The 22,613-nt window shown below is 36.3% G+C and overlaps 1 protein-coding gene across 11 annotated transcripts in view; it reads left to right on the top strand.

Annotated features, from left to right (window-relative positions):
* The window catches only part of COL14A1 (collagen type XIV alpha 1 chain), a 104,322-nt gene that overhangs the window by 45,798 nt on the left and 35,911 nt on the right, over positions 1-22,613 (top strand). For 7 of the 11 annotated variants that reach the window (XM_085539355.1, XM_085539357.1, XM_032442893.2 and 4 more), the window contains 17 exons: positions 62-194; positions 1,980-2,060; positions 2,808-2,959; positions 4,812-4,941; positions 5,747-5,869; positions 7,272-7,421; positions 8,712-8,828; positions 10,874-11,020; positions 12,356-12,430; positions 13,630-13,769; positions 14,701-14,824; positions 16,139-16,282; positions 17,315-17,479; positions 18,564-18,602; positions 18,828-18,966; positions 21,067-21,209; positions 21,868-21,977. In XM_085539355.1, coding sequence (XP_085395481.1) covers positions 62-194; positions 1,980-2,060; positions 2,808-2,959; positions 4,812-4,941; positions 5,747-5,869; positions 7,272-7,421; positions 8,712-8,828; positions 10,874-11,020; positions 12,356-12,430; positions 13,630-13,769; positions 14,701-14,824; positions 16,139-16,282; positions 17,315-17,479; positions 18,564-18,602; positions 18,828-18,966; positions 21,067-21,209; positions 21,868-21,977 — 2,112 coding nt within the window. The remainder of the gene's footprint in view (positions 1-61; positions 195-1,979; positions 2,061-2,807; positions 2,960-4,811; positions 4,942-5,746; positions 5,870-7,271; positions 7,422-8,711; positions 8,829-10,873; positions 11,021-12,355; positions 12,431-13,629; positions 13,770-14,700; positions 14,825-16,138; positions 16,283-17,314; positions 17,480-18,563; positions 18,603-18,827; positions 18,967-21,066; positions 21,210-21,867; positions 21,978-22,613) is intronic. The other 4 variants (XM_032442894.2, XM_085539356.1, XM_015856187.2 and 1 more) reach the window with 1 other exon arrangement.

The raw sequence follows: 22,613 nt of genomic DNA, 5'->3' as shown, positions 1-22,613 counted from the left end.
ACTTCAGTCAGTTTATGTGAGTTAATTGAGTGATTTTCTTTTATCTTGCTTTGCTATTTAGGTTGTCTTAAATGGAGATGCAGACAGTTATGTTATTGAGGGTTTGTTGCCCAACACAGAATATGAAGTTTCTTTGCTGGCAGTTTTTGATGATGAAACTGAAAGTGAAGTTGTTGCTGTTCTTGGAGCTACATGTAAGACAAACTCTTGAATATCATTTTTAGAGAGACAATTTAAACAATTTAAATTTAATGTATAATTTAATATTATATAGCAGATGGCATTAAATCAAAGTGATGGTTTGGCCCCTTTTCTGAGCGGTGGTATTAATAACCATAAGATCTGGAAATATATTCTTCCATCCTACATTTCAACTTTTAGTCTTGGAACACAGTATTTTGTTAAGACATATATTAAATTGAGGGGAGGCAATAAATATTTTAATGTTAATACATAACAGGAATTTTGTTGAAAATGCTTGGCATTTATGCTATGCCATTTTCTTTCCCATTTATGTAATTTATACTCACTGGAGAGGTGTTCACTCTTGGCTGAAAGAAGTGTCCAGAAATTTTACATGGGTATCCTTTGAAATTGATATGGAAGTTAAAAAGATAAAAGTTATAAATCATAAATAGTGTAATTTATAGTTGTAACCAAAATGGTAGCCAGCAGTTTCATTTAGATTGTTGAAGTCTTTGATTCAGTGTCAGTCACATATTTAGGACTCACTCAGCCATATGTTTAAACCCATTGCAATTTAGTAGAGCATTCTTAGCACTGAGCTACTGTAAGTATTAAGTATATAAGTATACTATAAGTATAAATTCTGATTTAGGCCAGAAAGTCAGTTTATGTGCACATATAGATTCATCTTCTGCACTTGATGATAAACCTGATAGAATAATATGAGATAAAGTCATTGCCCTGAAGATTTTCATCTATTTCTGTCCTCTGTCAAGGAACTGACAATGTAGTCATATTTCAAGTCTATTTCTGGAGCAGTGTATGATATGTGGAAATTTGCATTACTCAATTACATGGATTAAAAAAACAGAAGTGTCCTTTCTCTCTATATCAGCTTCTGGGAGATATGAAAAACATCTCGCCCTTTGCTGATGGATTTGTTTTTCTCTAAGAAATGAGAATGTTATGAGTTTACTGTAAAGGAATGGATTTATTTCTATTTATTTATTTATGCAAAAGGAGGCTCTTGGAAGGTTATGGAAAAAGCACCTATTCAGTAAATTATTTCTGGCTTACAAAGGGAGTTTTTATGGGGGATGATGTTTGATTTTCTCATTTCTGAAGTATCAGTAAATTTCTGTTGAAGTACAGTTTAGGATACTCATTGACACAATGCAAACTGATACAGATCATTTTTGTTCTGTTCAATGAGGAGAAAGTATTTCTTAAATTCATGTGCAGATTCTCCTTTGATGGATAGTGACTTGGTGAAGTAAACAACTATGTTTTTCATGTGTAGATTCAAAAATATTATTGATTCTTATTAATTAAAAGCTTAATCTTCAGTCCTCTGTTAAGAAGTCATTGCCCATCCTAACGATGCTGGCATTGCCTATTGTTACTGAGCATACATTCAGTTTTCATTTGGAAAATAGTGAACACCTTTACAGAGTGTTAGAGCTGTCAGCTCAGTAAATGTGACAGCTCTAACAAATCATGGAAGTGGAGGCCACTACTCTCAGCTAAGACAGAAATGTGGGAGACTATACATATAATTGTTTAACTGTATGATTTATAATCATGTCGTATCTCTAGATCTAAGGACTACTCCTGCACATCAATGTGTCTCAAGTAAATGAAATAAATAGTTCCATTGTAATCTTTGAAATTTCAGAAGTGCATGGGATATTTGTAGGTCTCAACACACCTTTTTGTCATCGTAGTTAGGAATACAAGATTAGTACTGTAGCTTATCTTGTTGGATTGTTTGTGAGCTGAGTATTGTTTTTCAGTTGCGGGAACTACAGCAATACCTACCACTGTGACTACCACTACTACTACCACTACCACAACTCCTAAGCCCACCATAGCAGGTAAGTGAAATTAATGTAAACAGTTTAAATACTGAAGACAAAGAACTGAGGCCTTCTGCAACGTAGCACACCCAGATCTGGGGGCAGAGAGCTGTGATAGGACTGAGGGGTGGTAACACCAAGTCCTCGTGGTTTCTGTGGCCAGCACGCTGTCATGCAAGATCTTGTTGAGGTGTAGGCTTCAGGTGAGGAACAATACTGGTGAAAGGTGCATGCTGTTGTGCTCCTTCACCATGCTTCTCTGTGTAGCCAGCTTCCTGTACATGCCACATCCACCGGGATAGGATCCAACCTGTTATGCTGCGTATGGTTCCAGAGATGCTACATGGGAACACAGAAACTGAGTCTAATTTGGAAAATCTGACTCTTTTGTCTCTTGTAAGCATGAACATAAACATGAACTTGAATATTTTTCAGAAGTTTGTTAATTTTTTTGAGTGTCCTTTGTCTACTTGGGACTTAAAAAACTGAAATTTATAAATGTTCCCTAATATCCTGTCCACAATTAGTTTTTTATTATTATAATGCTCCATAAGCTAAGTAATATAAATAAAGCAAGTGGAATAGTACATAGTATAGCAGCTATTCTGTAGCTATTATTTAATCAGATTGTTCATATATGTGGTTAAGCTCAAGTATGACTGAACTAAATGGGTTTGTCCTAGAATAGATTTAGTGATAATCAGCACAATTTTAAATCTAAAAATAGAATGGATAAAATTCTAATCGAATTACTTTTGGCTTTAGTTTTTCGAACAGGAGTCAGAAATCTTGTTATAGATGATGAAACGACCTCAAGTCTGAGTGTGGTGTGGGACATTTCAGATTACAGTGTTCAGCAATTCAGAGTGACCTATCTCACAGCCACAGGTGACCGTGCTGAGGAAGCGGTAAGAACGGTCTGTATAGCTTTTTTTATGAATGGTTTCATAAACTTGAAAAGATTGCTTAATAATTGCTAAGGCGCGATCTCTTCTTGCAAAGCATTCCTGTTGTGGTCAGAAATTATTTGTATTTGGTTTTACTGTGAGATAGAACTTCAGAATTGTAATTCTCATGGCACCTGATACAAACAGTCAAATGCAGAGTTAAACCTAAGAAGGTTAAAAGACTGTCCTGTTCCTGTATATTTTTTAAATGTGTACAAAGTTGGATTCTTTAATTATTTATTTATATGCTTTTTGTTTGTTTTAAATCTTAAGACCATTGTATTGTTTTAATATTCAATGACTATTATTTTAAAACCAAATGATAACTGTAAGAAATGGTTGTTAAGTTCTGGCTATCAGAAGGAATGGTGAATTGACTCAAAACCTCATGATATTAGGTAGGTGTCTTGGCTCTAGTTCCACAAATTATTTAATTTTAAGTACATGCTCAAGTCATATAATCTTTGGTCACAATTCAGTTTCATTTTTTAAATGAATCCCATACGTAAGTACTTTACTTAAAGAATTACTTAAGATCACGGTTAAAATTAAGCACATTTTAAACTGAAAAATTCTCTCATGTGGTTTCAGGCACCTGGGAGGTGCAATATAGATGTGAAAATAATAATAATAGTGGTCATATGTTTAATTACATTTCTTAAACAGAACCCTAAAGTTTTGTGGAATTTGGACATAAATATAGCGTGACAATTCTGTGGTGGATACTTAGTTTTTTTGGCTCTGATTTATGTCTAATTTCCAATTACTCCTCCCTCTCCATAAAAATATTAATAAACTTTTTAATCCTTGATACAATTGGCTGAAAATCAAGGACAAGAAATGTAATAGGATACTTTTCCCTACAGAAGAGTCAACCCCTAAATTACATGTTCATTCTTGGGTTTGCTGGAAGGATCACATTTTTTTTCTTCCTTCAAGCCAAGAATTTTTCACAAGGTTAAAACCCATCTTGTCCTGCGGAAGATCTTGTTTTGAAACATGAGAATTTTCAATGCTTGCATCCCGTTTTCTAAAAACCTAAAATTTTGGTGGGTCTTTTCTGAACCTTGGGCTGCATGTTTGGAGTATATGTGAATAGGACCTTAACACAGAAGGCTGTGCATGTGTCTTTAGGTGGTTCTCTCCTAATATAATTTCCAATTTTGAAAAACAAATCAAGCGTTTATTTGACAAGTCTCAGCACCTGGGTGTAGTAGGTTTATGTCATTCCATGTATCCCTTGCCAAAATTAGAAGTAGTTCAAATGTGTCCTGGAGCATTAGATCTGATAAGAGCTTTCTTCTTTTCTGAGTATCAGCTTCAGAAAATTTAGATGCAGCATCCTCAGATAGATCATCTCTCTTTAAAATAACAAAACTCCTGGGGGCTCATTTTCTGCTTTTTCCTCTTGATTTGAAGTGGCTTATTGTAGGTCTGTCAGCTTCTTGCCAAATATGTGAGGTTATTGGCTCAGGGGATAGATTCACACAATGGGCTTGAGATGGTGAGGATCCAAAATAAGAGTTTGAAACTAGGGACAGTTGCTTCCAGTAATATCACTCCAAAGAACAGGTTTGGTACAGGAAATGCTAGGTCGTATTCTCTTTATTTAATTTATTTTATTTATTTATTTGTTTGTTTGTTTGTTTGTTTGTTTATTACTGTGTCCTCTTCATGTGCCAGGCAGCTCCCATTCAGGCTTCTGAATGTCACTAAAATTAAAATGTTAGTGACAAGTACTAACGGAATCTCAGTTCATCTGTGGTATAAGAAGGTTTAGGCCCTAATCATTAACCTTGTTTCTGGTACCCTGACTATTCAGATAATGGTGCCTGGGAGACAGAACACTCTTCTGCTTCAGCCTCTGCTACCAGACACGGAATACAAAGTTACAATTACTCCAATCTACGCTGATGGGGAGGGAGTCAGTGTCTCAGCTCCTGGCAAAACATGTAAGCATGAACTTCCTGCTCTTCTTGAACCAGAATATGTATGAACAAAGGCTCTTTCTTTTGGTCTTTTATCCCTGACTGTAGTGGTATCTTTTAATATAAACATGGCCTTACTTTGCTTGATGAATATGATTTAAGAGCTTTATATTAATCTCAATTCATTGGCTTATAAGCAATTGGCTGCTTCTAATTGGCAGATTGAATTTTAAATATAGTGAATCTTCAGAAAAACTTACTGAGTAGTAAAACTGGTAAATCCTGGACAGAGAGAGCTCACAAAGGACAATCCAGCAAATGTAGAATATAATGTAAATAGTGCCTGCTGGGATTGCATCAAACAAGCTATTGTGTTGTTAATGTGTTAATTTTTGTGTGTGTGTGTGAGATCATTACATCTGAAAGGTCATCAGAAATTAGAAACAAGAGCAGGATTTATACTTGGAAAACTTCAGTGCAATTATGTTGAAATAGACTGTATAAATGAAAGATCATTATCTCTGAATTGCCTTACATTAAATAAAAAACCTTGTGAACAAAGTTGGGAATTTATCTGGAAATTCATGGTTTGTTGAATAAAGGTCTTGATTAGTTCTTAGTATAACTTGACATGAGTTTCTGAAGTACACTGACATTAATCTATCAGCAGAATTACAAGGAGGAATTTGATATAAAGCGTTCTTTCTGGCAGATTTGCCCACAGATTTGAGAAAACTGAATATTTCATGAATTTCATGTGCATGTTTGAGTTTTATGCATGGGTTTGTACAAGTTACATTTGTAAAGGCTCGATTTCATTTCCTTTTAGTACCCTTATCTGCTCCTAGAAATTTACGTGTCTCAGACGAATGGTACAACAGATTACGTATTAGCTGGGACGCCCCACCATCACCAACTATGGGTTACAGAATTGTCTACAAATCTATCAACAGTAAGTTTTTAAGCTGTTTTTACTATTGTCATTTGCTTTTGACACTCTAATGCAACATTTCCCCTAGTTTTGTAATAAATCTAATAGCTACAGTTACCTCTTAAAAAAAATTATATTGACTTGATGTCTCAGTTTTTGAGTATGAGAATTTTGTAGTTACAGTGCATGTTACAGGTATGGATGTTACAGGTCATGGGATGTAATTCTTTTGGGCTCCCTGATCAAAACAGAGCCAGCTTGGAGGAGGTGTCACTGGGTCTTGTTCAGCCAAGATTGTAATATCTTCAAGAATGGAGATTTCAAAACATTTCTAGGCATTTGCTTCAGTTGACTGCTTTCACTTTGAAATTGTTTTTCCTAATATATAATCAACATTTCCCATATGTCAAATTTTAACCATTTCCTCTTGTCTTCTTCCTGTTTGCCTCAGGAAAATGGTACATCTTTGCTTTCCCATCCCATAATGTAATTGTAGGCAGAAGTAAGATTCTCATAAGATTTCCTTCATAGTGTTGATCAAGCCTAACTCCTTCAGTTTGTCTTTTTATGTCATTTTTTCCCGACTCCCATTTACTTCAGAAACTATGTTTCTTCTTTTCCTGTACCTCTCTTCTTCAGTTCTCCTGTCCTCAACTTCCATCCCCTTACAACACAAGCAAAGCTTTCGTTTCTTTGACTTACTTCTGCTGCCCTACTTGTCCCAGATAATCGCCTTTTTATTCATGGATCATTTTGTCTATACTGCATCTGACCACCTGCACATCACAGCTAGACAAGGCACCTATTTTCATTCACAGTTCTTTAGAAAAATGTCCTCTATTGATAGCAAACAAAACTGTGACTATTAAGGGACTATAACAATATCTAAAGGCAATACTTGTGTCTGGCTTCTGAAGTCTATCAAGAACATCTTGGAGAGGTGAGAAAGAAGCTGTTTGCACTTCTGATTTGGTATAGTTTTATTCTTTTCTATTTTCATTATCATTTTTGCACAGTGCTAAATGATGCTGTTGTGTTAAGAACCCCTTAGGGACTGTTCTGGCTGGTGTCTGCTGTCCCCCGTTGCTCCTGGCACACCATCAAACTGAGGAGATCTTTGGCACTCTATTTAGGGCAGTAGTAAGTCATTGAAGCAGAACAAAAGAGTTTTTACAGATGCCAATGTCTAGCCCTGCCATAATGAATCCCACTGCTGAATTTCCCAAGTGTGTTGTCCATACAAGAACTGTACACTGTTCTGAGCAGTGTCTTTGTCTTTGTGCATGGTAAAAACAAACAAAAAAACAGTAACTTTAGGGCTGCATGTAATTTTGGATGGGTCTTAAGATTTGTTTTTACTGCCTGTTAATTGAGTGGGTGAACAACTGATTTTCTAATTTCTTTCTTTTTTCTTTTTTTGCAGTCCCTGGTCCTGCATTGGAGACCTTTGTAGGAGATGATATTAATACCATTCTCATTCTAAATCTCTTCAGTGGAACAGAATACAGTGTGAAAGTATTTGCTTCGTACTCAACAGGCTTCAGTGATGCCCTAACAGGCGTAGCCAAAACCTGTAAGAATGATTTCATGCTATTCAGGTCTCTGCAGACTGTTTTTCACTATAAATAGAGCTTTGTGCAGCCCCTTGAGTAAATTTTCACATGGAAGTCTTTTCCAGTTGTGTGAAAATTGTTTTCTTGAAATTGAAGTCTCTTTTCTTATCAAAACATATAATGCTTTATAACCTACTGGACATTAGCAAAGCTGGAGTCTTAAACAGATGCTATTATTTATCAGCCAAATATTTTCCAAGTACTATATGCAAATCTCTTTAATGAAAAGTATGGTTACTCTTTTTTTTTTTTTTTTATCTTCCTGTAACTCCCTATATAGAGTCTGAATTAGTATATATATCTAAACCTCAAGTTAAAATATTTTTTTTTTTGGCAGATGTACTGCTTTTATAATGATGTTTCATACTGATTTGTAGCTACTGATTTTTTAGCAATGTTTATTATTTAATCTTAGCTCCAAACCTCTGATCTAAAAATGCACTTTTTTCCAATTTCTTTTTTGAGTTTTGTTGTCATTTTTGTAAGAAGCTCTTATAAAAAAAAGTGTTATTGGATCCCTTTATTAGAATGCTTTCATCATTGATAAATCAAATTAATGCATTATAAAAAGAGAAATAAAAGCCCATTATTATCATTATAAAATACAACAGTCAAGCCCTATACACAGTGGCTTATATTTAGGGAAGGTGAGCCCTCTGCAGCTGTGTTGCAGCTCCCTGAAAACAGAGGTCTGCTGGAGGTTGTTGCAAAGGGTGCTGCTACAAGCAACAAGATGTTCAAAGAGATGCCAGGAATATTTGGGGATTCTGGCAAGAAACCGTCACATCTGGGAGCTGTCTGTATGTTGCCATTCTCTGTGCAGCCCCTCCCAGAGTGAGCACTGGGGCTTCAGCACCTGATGAGATGCAGTGGGTTCCAGGAGCCACATTGGAAAAGGAGTAGATGGAGAGTAAGAAAGGCAACACACTAACCTCCTATGCACGAGGCTAACAGCAAGGGCCGCTCATATTCCTTGCAGATTGAATAATAGGAAAAGTTCTTCTCTGAAAGAGTGGTAATGCCTTGGAACAGGCTGCCCAGGAAGGTCACCATCCCTGGAGCTGTTCAAGAACCATGGAAATGTGGCACTGAGGGAAATGTTTAGTGGGAATGGTGGGATTGGGTTGGTGGTTGGACTGGATGATCTTAGAGATCTTTTCCAATCTTAACAATTCTGTGATTCTCTTTTACTATAATTCTTTTGTTGTTTTATCTTGTATGTAAATCTCAATTTTTTATTTAATTTTCAGTGTACTTGGGTGTGACGAATTTGGATACATATCAAGTCCGAATGACTAGTCTCTGTACTCAGTGGCAGCTTCACAGACATGCTACTGCATACAGAGTAGTTATAGAATCACTTGTGGGTAAGTTACTAAATGGTTAGATATGAATTTACAGCCTAAACCAGAGATATGAATTGCATGATTTAAGAAATTGTATGTGGTTAGAATTGTAGACTGGCTCCTGAAAGACTGGAAATGATGAGCAGATGAAAGAATTGTTTACACATTGAAAGTTTCAGGAGTAGGAGTAGCATTCCTATACTTTTATATCAAATAGATTTAAACTTGTCCTTTTGTCGCTTGGAATTTTTTACTTGTCGGTAGAAGAAAGATGGTTATGTGAGATGCTCATGGTTGTGGGGGACAAAAGATGGGTAAAAGATGAACAGAATACATTTAAGATTGTAAATTAACCCATCAGTGATCACAGTGCTTAGGGGAGAAGAGTAAAGTAGGGGATAGCTCTCAATGAATCCCCACAACCACAGAATATCCTGAGTTGGATAGGACCTACAAGGATCACTGAGTCCAGCTTCACACAGGAACTCCCAAAATTCAAACCTGATGTCTGAGAGCATTGTTCAAATGCTTCTTGGGTTCCAGCAGGCTTGCTGCCATGGCTGCTGCACTTGAGGAGCCTGTTCCAGTGCCCAGCCACTAAGGACCCTGCTCATTGTCAGAACGGCATCCAGTTTTGTCTGTTCTCATTGAGCTGATTGTTAATTATACCTCATAGTAATGTTACTCATCTAACATGAGTTAGATAAGCATGAGATATTTCTATGTAGCAACATGTGGTTGATGCTTTTAGCACAGATTATATAGACAGTGATGTCTTTTCTTTTACACTGTGATTCTCAGGTGTAGCCAGAAGTGATTTTAGGAAGTCACATTTTGTGCAGTTATTCTCTTATCCCCAGTATATATCTTTGGAGTGGTGACAAATTAGAAGTTTGGATAACTTGAGAGAAGTGTAGTTAATAACATTTAAATACATTTATCCAAGGTATCATGTAAAGTAATACTAATTTGATGATAAAAGATTAATGACTTTCTGTGTTATGGCAAGTGATATGGTAATTCTGAAGGCCTGAAATACAGATAAGCTGTTCAGAAAGCAGCAGTCTTAGCTGCTAAAAGACAACAGATTTTGTAGGTAGCCAGTACTCTGCATTTTTGATACCTTGTTCTTACAGAATTTCCAGATTTTTATTTTTTTTGTCTGAGGCAACAGAGCTTAAGTTTGAGCTGAAGTGTGAACAAGAGCTTTGTACTTACATTTATCATTTAGAGTTTTTGTTGGTCACATAGGGTATTTGACTTATTTAGGCAGTCATCATTTATTTTCATACTAACCTAATACTTCCTGACAAGCATCAGATTTTATTTTTATTTTTTTACATGGCAGTGAATGGTTGGCATTTTATGTTTATACTCTGTAGAATGTGAGATCAGTTGCTTATATTTTACTGTAATTCCTTCTGGTACAAATTACAAATTTTGCTGACAACTTGTTATTATTAAAAATTATGCCATGTGCTATTTGCAATACCCAGGTTTTGGTTTTTTTTGCATTGTGAGCTTGCTCTCCAGCTCAGAATTTAACAGGCTTTATCTGTGAAAATCCTATAAAACTCTATTTCTTAACCATCATGTACAGTGGTTATTGATGGAAACTGGAGTACAATGCGTACTTCAGCCTCTCTTGCAATTACTAAACACATTATATAGACTCTGAGAACCAGAAGCATAGACAAAGGATGCCATGGAATTGCATAATGCAACAATTCCTCATTAGACTGATAATTTAGGACCAGATCCAAAGCCCATTGATAACAGTGTTAGTTTTTTGTTAACTTCAATGAAAGGGGCAAAATTCATCTCTTTTTCTGTAGACGTCTGACATATAATTCAGCTGCTAATGTATACAAAGGATGTATCAAGAATTGTCCCCCATAGGTCACTGCAGGGAGGTGAATCTAAAGAAATAAAGCATCATGTGCTTTACAAGCTTTTTTTTGTCAACGTTGTTGGCTGTCAGGTTCCATTCTAATTTCAGACTTATGTTATTCAGTAAAACCTCAATGGAAATTATGTTTTAATGATTTCTATTTTTTTTATTCCAGATGGGAAAAAGCAAGAGGTAAATCTTGGTGGAGGGACACCCAGACATTGCTTCTTTGAACTAATGCCTGGAACTGAATATAAAATCAGCGTCCATGCACAGCTTCAAGAGATAGAAGGCCCTGCTGTAAGCATCATGGAGACAACATGTGAGTAAAGCAGATATGAGTTCAGCCAGCAGCAGTATTGCTTGTTTCTTCTACTTTTTTGTTTGACTGCCTACATATGTGCTATTCCTATGTAGTTTCCTTTAGCTTTTCACTGTAATTCCTTTACACTTTTCGTACTGTAATGCTAAATACCACAGCACTGTTACCCTTCTCTCATAGTTAATAACATTGTTGTCCTCTACCAGTCTACCTGCCCGTACTTTGGGTTCTTGTACAGCACAGACTTGCGCAGGTGCATGAGTAATGCATTTTGTATGCTCTGCAATTCAGGAAAGTTAGTAGGATAAGTTGAGAAGAGGACACTTTGACCTGTTTGTCAGTTTCTCATGCAAACAAATTGCTGTATCATATCAGAAAAATACACTGTGTCAAGATGATGATATCTACCTCTGGTGCTGTGAGCACTGCAGTGTGACTTGTGTCACAAATGGAGGCTCCTAACCTGAGTCCAAAAAGGTCCTGAAATTAGTTTCTTTGCACATGTTTCTGGGTCTTGGTCCTTTCTCCTGTTGAAACCAATGGAAAAACATCAATTTCAGTGGGAACAAACATCTGTCTGGACATGGGGCTTGTGATGAGTCCTGTTTACACTAAGCATTCCCATGGATAGATGTCTTTTTTGAAGTTGTATTTAACTCTATTTGCTGCCCATTAAACATCACATAACTTACAGCAAACACTAAACTGTCTTCCTTGCAGTTATAATGTTTTTATGTCCTCTGTTGTTTCTTACAGTAATCACATTGACAACAGTTGCAAAAAAAGAAAAAGAAAACACTATTGAACCAAGGTGGAAACTGCCTCAGTTACCAGTGTCAAAACACGTGGTTGTTATCTCTAAGAATTCAGCCAAAACTATATCAAAGTGCTAAATGGAGCTCTTGCATGCAGCAAGACTTTCAGCCATTGGTCATGTGGAAATGTACTTTCTGTGGTTAAGGGCTAGATGTTATCAGAAAGGAAAAGAACACTGATGTTTTACAAAATGAATTAAGGATGTCAATGATGGGGGCTACAACATGCTCTACTATACTGGGGAACAGGGAAATGAACAGCTCCTGTGCTATTTCAGCAGCCCTTTGCCATTCACAATGAAGTGCACCCACTAACTGCTTTCTAATAGTACAGTCCTTTTTTAGGTGACCAGCAGAGGAAGACACACTCATCTATCTTTCTGCCCAACTGCATTACTAGTTGGTTAAAGATAATGAATTTGGAATGTGGAAATGGGTAGAAAATGCTATGTTTAATGTAGGTAAAATAAGTTGGGCTTCCCTTTGAAGCATTTTTACATTCCTTTCTTTTATTCTTCAGTACAACTTCCAACTCAGCCACCAACTTTTCCTTCAACACCACCACCACCACCTACAATCCCTCCTGCAAAAGAAGGTAAGTGCTGCATGTGTAGATTTATAATAATTTCAAGATGTTTCATGATTTTTTGCTTCTGACGATATTTTAGACCTGTGGAGATCACATGTCAAAATGCATTTGCTACGACTACACTGTTAAGGCAGCTGGCTTAAATTTAATGAGCCAAGAATCTGACATCATTATTGTATTGTTGAAATCTGGAGAAAGGAGGGTTAGCATCTGTGAGATTTTCTTTTTCCAGAACTCTTAAACCATAGATATTTTGCCACTGGAGCAGATATCCTAGGGATAATTAAACTTCTAAAACAGCACGATTTGAAAAAAATAAGTCTGCTTCAGTTAATGACAAAATTGTTGGCCATGTTCAGGTTCTTTAAATGCAGGCTTCCTTTTGTTTATCAATTGAGCATGTAGGGTCTTGTACAGAGTCATGAGTACCTCTGTGAGGGACATTGTTACTGTTGGAAACCGAGGACCAAAACTGTTTACAGCAATTGAGAATTTAATACCTAGGTACAGGAAAAAAAGCATTCTATTCTTTATTTTTTATTATTAAAGGCATAGCTAGCAGAAAACTAAACAGATATATATATCTTTCTGTCCCACTCTCTGGATTTAGAAGACTAATTATTTCAAGGTGAAATACTTTTAAAAACTAGCCTTGCTATATTCTGACTCTGAGCAATAGAATTGGGTTCTGTTGTGCTCCGAAGCTTCCCAGTTCCTGTGAAAAACTGCACAACTCTTGTGGGTATGTGTAAAGCCCTGCTTGCTAGTTTGCACAAGAACATGCTAAAATAAGATGATCTGGGGAAACTTGTGCTGCTCCTAAATACTGCAGTTAAGGGGAGGAGCTGAGGTGCGGATTCCACAGAGAACCTCTACAGTGGAATACAGTCTTGCTATGTCATGCAAAGTGCATGTGTGACTTTATTTAACAGCCTAAATAAAAATCAAAGTGGCTACCTAGATTTAAATAACTGTTATGGCCTTGAAGTGTCTTCTGTCAGTGTTGCTCATTCCCCCCTTGCAGAGCTCATCTGATTCTCTACTTCCACTGAAATGAATACCAGTAGGTCACTTTACTAAAGCATTATTAACATTTAGAACAGACTTTTTTCATGACAGTTTTGTTTTCTATGGTGATTTATGACAATTTCCGAGGAGTTGCTTTAATTTTGGAACACTTGCTGTTTGTTTTTTTTTTTTAACAGTATGCAAAGCAGCCAAAGCTGACCTGGTGTTCCTCGTGGATGGGTCATGGAGTATTGGAGATGACAATTTCAATAAGATAATAAGCTTTCTGTACAGTACAGTTGGAGCTTTGGATAAGATTGGCCCTGATGGAACACAGGTAATCAACATTTGGGTACAGAGGGGAAATCAGAAGTGAAATGAATCAAAATGTTATTGACATTATTTTACAGTTATGTAGAATATCTAATCTGCTTATGGTTGCAATTATTCAATTATCTTATTTTACACACATCTTATGGTAAAATTCATGGTATTCATTTTGAAAGCTTGAAGTATTGCATCAGTCACCTCTGTACCAGTCTGATGAGATTTGTTAATGTTACTGCATAAGTATTCACTCTGGTCTTCATATCTAAATAAGCTAGAAGTGGTGTTGATAATGAAAATGAAAGTTCCATTTAGTTCATTTATTGCTCATGGTGCTTCCAAATCTGACACGCATGCTTAGTTTAAGGATGAGAGCAGCTCCTTTCACCTCAGGATCATTTAGCAAATATGAAGTTTAATATGTTTTATATGTTGTAGGTAATCTACATTTTTTACACAGTCTTGACTCAAGAAATGGCATATATCAGAACATATTTTTGCACATTCCTATTGCTTGCTTCAGTGTTGCTGCCCAGCTGTAAGTTGCTTTTGTGCAGCTGTTCATTCATGGAGACTGAATAAAGTCCTTGCAGTTCCATGTGCAAGTAACTGTGCACATGTGAGTAACTGTACATGTGTGAGTGTCTGTAAGTAGGATTTTACTTTTGGGCTGGATCGAGAGTACTTTTGCCAAAGTGGGTATTACTTTTCTCATTCTATTTGCTGGAAAATGAAACCAGAAAGTATTAAGTGGTTGCCAAAACTTTGGAGAGTAAAATTAAACTTTATTTCTTGAACGCTTTTTAAAAGAAGAAAGTTCTGGCTTCAGTTGGAGCAAAATTACAAGATAAATCCTTGTTTTAAATGCTCTAATTCACTTGCTTTTTGCTTATATACACTGGATAGTGCTCTAATAATAAACACATCTTCTGTATTCACAGGTGGCAATAATTCAATTCAGTGATGATCCCAGGACAGAATTTAAATTGAATGCATACAAAACAAAAGAGACTCTTCTTGAGGCTATTCAGCAAATAGCCTACAAAGGAGGAAATACAAAAACAGGTGAGAAAGATCATGATTATGATGCAGATTTTGTCCCCACTTCTCTCTGTAAAGCATTTAGCCTCAATAAGTGTGATGAGGCACTATAACAGGTTGCCCAGATAGGTGGTCTATATCCTGTCCATGGAAGGCATTCAAGGTAAGGCTGGATGGGGCTCCAAGCAGTCTTATCTGGCTGTGGTGTTCTTGCTCATTGCAGGGGAGTTGGACTAGATGACCTTTGAGGGTCCCTTCTGATTCAAAAGATTCCAGGATTCTGTTTTATTTTCCATTTGCTAAGTGGTTTAAGATATCTATGTACAAGCAGTGAGAATGTGGAATCTCCACACTGGTTATGAGTTGGGCTTTGAATTTAAATAGTTTACAGTTTACACCCTTCACTTTCTGCCATTAAGTATGCACCCTTCTGCCCAATAGTGAGATAAACAGTCAGGGAGGGAGAGAGGAGAAGAAAGTCAAGCAGAAGTAAATGTATTTTGAGATTGTAGAAGGTGAAATCGACTTAGCAAGTGGAAAAAGTGTGAGGAGGGAGAAGGTGAGAGGGAGCCTGCAGAGAATACTGGGAAATAGTGGGCAAAGTGGAGGGTCTTCCTGGTAATAAGCCAGTACAGTTAAGCCACAGTGGTATAGTTAAGACAGCTGGAAGAACAGGTTAGTTAAGTGAATGCAATTACATTTTAATTATTTCATTCCCATCTCTGTGATGGGAAGAAATTAAAGATGAGTACTGGAAGGGTTAAAGTTTAAGTTGGAAACCATATGTTTTATTATTCTCAGACTGCCCAGAAATTTCTTGCAGCTGTTGCATTGCATCAAATTTCAGTAGTATCAAAATGACACGTTTTCAGTTTACTCAGGAAAGTGCTACCATGGTACTTTCAGTTGTTACCTGGATGTGCTCCTACAAACCAGAAAGGGAATTTACTGTTACCTCTAGCCTGCACCAAATACCCTTTTTCAAAGATATTCTTCAACTTCACCTTCTGGACTGAAGAAACTGATGACTGAAGCTGTCAAGTTTTCAAAACTTGTGGTCAGAATTAAACTTCTAAATCTCTATTGTACTACCAACAGAATGCACTATTTTACAGACTGCCAAGGATCCAACAACCACTGAAATCTATTTACAGTAAAGTCTTCAGCTTACTTCAGTCTCATGGTGATTATTCAGATCTCTAAACATACATCTGGGCAGGCATTTTTGAGACAGAGCATATGGAAATTTCTCCTTTCTTTGATATCTAACATATGATATGAAAAGCCATTGGATTTATGTCACAGAGAAAGTATATTGACCATTGTTTTCTATTTCAGGCAAAGCTATTAAACATGCAAGAGAAGTCTTGTTTACTGGAGAGGCAGGCATGAGAAAGGGCATTCCAAAGGTCTTGGTTGTCATTACTGATGGGCGATCACAGGATGATGTGAACAAAGTCTCCAGAGAAATGCAACTAGATGGTAAAATGTGTAGTTCTAAGAACTATTCATATTTTCCTTTTTCTTTTTTCATTAATTATAATTATTTTTATTTATTTAGAATTATTTTGTTCCAGAATATTTTCCAACTTTAAATAAAACAGCAAACGTAGCAGTTAATGGAATTGCTCCCATGGCAAAGAATTTAGAGGGCATGATAGTATGAATCTGTTCTATTGTATATGAAATGTAGTCTTATGGTTACCAGCAAAATGAACTGCTTTATTTTGTATCCAAGCAGTCCTTTGAAGTTCTCCAATATGTTCTTTTGCTGATTCTGATCTGCTCTCATCTTACAATCATTGTGTTGATTGTTTTTTTTAACACCAGTTTTAAATAAAGAGACACACAATGTTATGAGACTAGAGGTCAGGACAGGGTTGGGTATGTGGAAATGACTGAGGTTTGTATCAAAATCCTAAGGACACCAAATGTCATACAGAACGAAGATGAAGGACAGAAGGTAGAGGCTATAATCATTTTGATGTGAGGAGGTCTAAGAAGGAATTAAATCCGTGCTTTGTAATCAGTCTTTAGACTTTGGCAGCTATGAAGATTCCAGTGGATATTACTGATTCCTTGGACTACTAAGTCCAAGTAGTCACTTGAACTTAATTGTCTGCTTGCATCATTCTTAGATGGTGAATTCAGTGCCTTTTTAAGTAACACATTACAAAGTAGTAGGGCATGGATACATTGTTTTAAACAGCAAAAAAGAATTCAAACATAGGACAAAACTTTAAACAGTTGTCTAGTTTTTATGCCTTCAAAAGAACACTTAAGTATTAAGCTTTAATTAACTCATGAAGCATAAATAGCCAAAAGAAATATTTCAGAGAATGTATCACCTTTCTTTTTGGTCACGTGTGAACTGTCTTGTGTGATAGAACAGTAGTAAGATTTCCACTACTGTATTTAATCAGGAAAGGAGCCAGTGCAAATCTAGCTGTGATCATATTTAGTTTCCGTTCTTTAAATGAATAACTCACAAGAATGTTCTTTTTTGTTTTACAGGTTTCAGCTTTTTTGCTATTGGAGTTGCTGATGCTGATTACTCAGAGTTAGTTAATATTGGCAGCAAGCCCAGTGAAAGACATGTCTTCTTTGTGGATGACTTTGATGCCTTTACGAAGATTGAAGATGAGCTGATCACTTTTGTTTGTGAAACTGCATCAGCAAGTTAGCCATTTCACTTACACTTATTTCTAAAATGTGTGCTAAATGCTATGGGGTTTTTGGTAACAGTTTCCTTTCCTAATGGTTACAGGTCGATAGTTTACATGGCACTGGGTGTGTGCCCCCACTATGTTTTCTGATACGTAAACCAGGACGTAGGCAGCATATAGCTGATATGAATAATTTATGGCTCTAAAGAGTATGGGAAGCAGGCACTGAACTGCTGAATGCAAAAATGTTGCTTACAACCCTTCAGTTTTGTTTTGTTTTGTTTTTTGTTGTTGTTATTGTTGTTGTTTTTTTTTACCAGTATCTACTTTCAGTGTTAGAGAGAATTTAGGATGCTGAGAATATTCAGCAGTATTTGTCCGTTGTGCTTGTATTCCAAAAGCTATCTCCAAATGCAAGTGCTTGGGGTACCATATTTGTAGACTTACTGATTTCCTAGGGCACCTTTCCTTCAGTAAGTCTTCCCTTCAATAAGTGAGATTAAAAACAAACAAACAAACAACAAAAAAACAACCATTAACACCAAAACAAAACAGATTCACAGTTATTAAATCTGTGTGCACATTGTGCACATATCTTAAGGACTGTATAGAGTACTGGTCTTTCCCATGAAGGCTGTGTGTGGAGTTTTAAAAGGTACAGAGAAAGCCTGCTAAAGTAATTGAACTTGAGGTAGTCTTAGGTTGAAGGGCACAGATAGAGAACTGGGGACACTTGGTTAAAGCATAATGTAGGACATGCTGTTTTACACAGCAGGCAGTGAGTTTTTGCCACAATAGGTTTTGAAGTCAGGTTGCTAGAAGGATTGAGCAAATTCATGGACAATAGTTGTATGAAGGGCTCTCATCTGGAACGTTCAGAGGTGTGCCCTTTGACATCTTTAGTACAGCCATTGTGGACCCTGAGGAGCAAACTGAATGAGTGGGAAGTGGCCAGACTTGCATGTCTTTCCTAGATATTGTCTCCTTTTGCTACTTTTGAAGATAGAGTACATAGAGTGGACCATTGTTCTGACCTGGTGGGACCACATTTGTATCCTTAAATGTATCCTCTTTTTTTTTTTTTTTGTATTTTTCAGCTTGTCCGCTAGTATTTAAAGATGGTGACAACTTTGCAGGTAAGCTATTTTTGTGTTTGCTTTTTGTTCCAGATTTACGAACTTTTTTTCATTACCTACTTTTCACAGTATAAACAATTAAGTAACCTTTATGTTAACAGCTGTTTTACAGATGGTGATTGCAGCTCATTGATGCAACCAGCTTTGTCATTTTTTTCTATCCTGCAACGTGGCATTAATTTAATTTAAATTAAAAATATATATATATGTATTGGTGTCTTCCAGGTTTTAAAATGATGGAAATGTTTGGCTTGGTTGAAAAGGAGTTTTCTGCCATTGATGGTGTTTCAATGGAACCTGGTACTTTTAATGTTTACCCATGTTACAGACTGCACAAGGATGCCCTGGTGTCCCAGCCTACAAAGTATGTATTAATATAAAAATATTTTAAAAACACATGAAGTTAACTGTCCACTGCAGGTATTTATTCATTTCAAGGGTTGCTGTTTTTATGTCAGATGAGCAGAGATGCTAGTTCATGTCTACATCATGGTGATTAATACAGCATTTGGTGTCCAGAGTCCTCAACCGGTTTCCTTCAAAAATAACAGCTGTAGGAAAAGGTAGATAAACTCAGTGGCTATTTGGGGTTTCCTATATGAACCAGTTTCAGGTATGTACAAGTTTGGCATGTAGCAATTTCATGCAGGCATATATCAGTAGTGCTTCGTGAAAGGTTGAAGTCTCACAGAATACAGAATGGCTTATTTTTAGGAAAGGTGTTTGAAATTATTGTTAATCTAGTACGGTTTATCTTCCTACTCTTTGCCTGAAGTGAGCTTCTTTCAAGTGTGAGAGTGGGAAGCTGCTTTAGGTGCCTTTCTGATTCAGCCTATGTATGTATTAAATGCAGAGAAAAATTATCCTCCTTCTGCTAAAATGAGTCTTTCTAAACACTTTACCACACCTTCCTGGGAGTCAGGGTGTAGTTCAGTATCAATGACTGCTTCTAGCAGAGTTGTGGAAGAGACTGTGAAGAAACCTCCCATAGAAATTACCTTTGTTCCTCAGACAGGAAGTCATGGGAAAATCTTCATTTCTTTACTCAACAGTGTGTATGTTATTTGATTCCTTCATGTCCAGTTCCCTAGTTTGTGTTACATGGCACCAGACAACAGCAATGGCTTTACTGTATTAAACACGAGAAGAGTTAACAGAACAGTTTCTTAGCTGAGACAAACACGAAAGAATAACATCGTGAAATGGTTTATAAATGTTTTAGTAAAGTTTTCTTATTCTTGTTGTGTGCTTACCCTGTCCCAGTTGGAGCCATCCTTCTTGGGGCAGTGTCACATTCTACTTGTTTAGTTTCCTTCTGGGTCTGTGCTGTGTAGAAATTAGAACTGCTCACTTCTTTTTCCTTTCCTGCTTCTTTCTGATTGGATCTACTGCGTTTTTGTGCTCTTCTCTGGCTGCCACCCCAGCCCAACCCAGCCCAGTGTTACTACTTTAGGCTTTCAGTCTCTTTGTGGTTAAGGGAATACCTTTCTCTTGATGGTGTACAGGTATGTCTGAATAATACTACTTTTATTTTCTCATCTCATATGTGCACTGAGTATCGTTAATGATGTTCTCCTTTTTAATTTCTGTATCCCCAAACCTTGTGTTTCACCCATCTGTTTATTGAATTTTCTTTTGTTGCTTCTTTTATAATGGATGTACTTTAAGGCTTTGTTCTTACACCTATTAAATACTTCCTCTCTTTTCTCTCTGAAGAAAACATTAATTGTATGTTGTGTTTATGATATATATTAAAAGGGTCAGAAAAACTTTAGATGAAAAGGATCATATTTTGGTAAATGAAACTGATTAAATGAATCTACCAGGCTTCTTAAAGTTCCCTTTAGCATGAATTAAGCCGTCAAGAAACTCAGTCATTCTAAAACCTTTAAACACAATTAATTTCAGTTTTACTTCAATCTTACATCTGGTTCGATCTTCAAATTTATTAAAAACAAAAACAAAACAAAACAAAACAATTAATTAATTGCATCTTTGTAAATTTCAAAGGAAAAGATAAATAATCCATTTTACATAAGCATTTTTTTGATTTAGGACCTGAGGAAATGGTCGCAAGTTGCGCCAGGGTAGACTTAGATTAGACATAAGGCAAAACCTTTTCTCTCAAAGAGTTTCAGGCACTGGAATGGCTGCCCAGGGAGGTGGCAGAGTCACTGTCCCTGGCAGTGTTGAAGAGGTGTCTGAGTGAGGAGCTATGAGATATGTTTTAGTGGCTTGTGGTGGCAATAGTGATGGGAGGATGGTTGGATTAGATGATCTTGTAGGTCCTCCCCAACCTTGTGATTCTGTGATTCTATGATAGTTATCTTGTTGAACAGATTTTGGATATGCTTACTCATATTGTTACTATTACTATTCATACTAGATATATTGTGAACACTTCATATGTAAATCACAAGATTTAATGTTTGTTTTGGTTTTAAAAGTGTTGTTTATTTTACAGGTATTTACATCCTGAAGGTCTTCCTTCAGATTACACCATTACTTTTCTCTTTCGAATACTTCCCGATACACCTCAGGAACCATTTGCACTTTGGGAGATTTTAAATGAACAATATGAACCACTGGTTGGAGTTATTTTAGATAGTACGTATTCTGTATCATGTCTGAGATTTATTCCTTGACTGTTTGAATGGTTCATTCTTTTTCTATGTTGATTATTGACAATATTTTAATCTTCTTCTAGAAGATTCTGCCTTAATCTCTGAAGGTTGTGGTTTGGGTGTGGCGCTCAGAGATATGATTTAGCAGAGGGTTTTTAGAGTTAGGGTACTATGGTTAGACTGCGGTTGGACTTGATGATCTTTAAGGTCTTTTCCAACCTGGGTTATTCTATGATTCTAGGGGATGTATTATGGATTGAGTGTAACTGAGCCTAATTTGGAGTTGGGAGTAAAATCTTGGGTACACTGGTGTAAACTGGGAGTAATGACACTGAAAGTGTTATTAACATTGTCATTTTTCCACATAAAATATTGACTTTTGCACTTGTTCACACCATAAGTAAATTTCAAAATGTCAAACAAAAGGGAATTCAGTTTTTTACACAGTTCTGCAATTAGCTGTTTATTTGTGTGGGTTTTCTGTGTGTGTGTGTGGCTTTTTTTTTTTTTTTTTTTTTAATATCTTTTCTTAGACAACAGAAACCTTTGATCTTTTTTGTTAAAAAAACAAGAACATTTCAAATAAAGTATCGGACCTCTTCTTTCTCTAACAACAAATTCTTATTCTTACTCATGCACAGATGGTGGCAAAACTTTGACTTTCTTTAACTATGACTACAAAGGAGACTTTCAAACTGTGACTTTTGAAGGTCCTGAAATAAGAAAGATATTTTATGGAAGTTTTCATAAGGTTAGTGACACTAATAGTAAAATAATAATTACAATAGTAAGTTGTTCCCATTCATTCTGAATGGCGAATTTTCATGTTTTGAAATCTTCCTTCATGTGATCATCCACTGCGAAAGGAAACGTATTTTGCCTGTTCAGAACCATTTACTAAACTTAAGTCTCTTTGCTATATTGAATCAATGTTAAACAAATCATTGTTTTCATGATGAAGCTGATGTGGTCAATTTTAATCTCATGCTTTATGCCTATATTTTAGAGTTGTTTAAAAATACCTGCCTTGGGCTGTAGAATGTAGAATTTAATTGACTTTTGCTTTTAAAGTTTATGTTGGAAATGTCAACCAGAATGTAAAGAAGAGCTTATGCAAAAAAAGCTATCCTTCTTTTGACCAGAATTGTTACTTTTAAATGTATTTTAAGGGGGCATGATATGTTGAACTTGTCTCGGGTGTAACATTATTTCCAAAAACAGATGAGGTAATGTTGGGATTGTAGTGGGATTGTAGCACGTTTGTTGTGGAAGGTATTTTCATGGTTCAAATTTTATTTCTGATTTCTGTATTTTTCTTGAAAAAATAAAAGGGGGGGGGGGGGGGGGGGGGGAGGGGGGAAAGAGGGGAGGGATGACTACAGATTGT

Source organism: Coturnix japonica, chromosome 2 (genome assembly GCF_054131305.1).
Source record: "Coturnix japonica strain WE chromosome 2, WE-NBRP24, whole genome shotgun sequence".
Taxonomy (NCBI): domain Eukaryota; kingdom Metazoa; phylum Chordata; class Aves; order Galliformes; family Phasianidae; genus Coturnix; species Coturnix japonica.
Note: the sequence above shows the minus strand (reverse complement) of the source record. Positions and strands in the feature narration are given on the sequence as shown.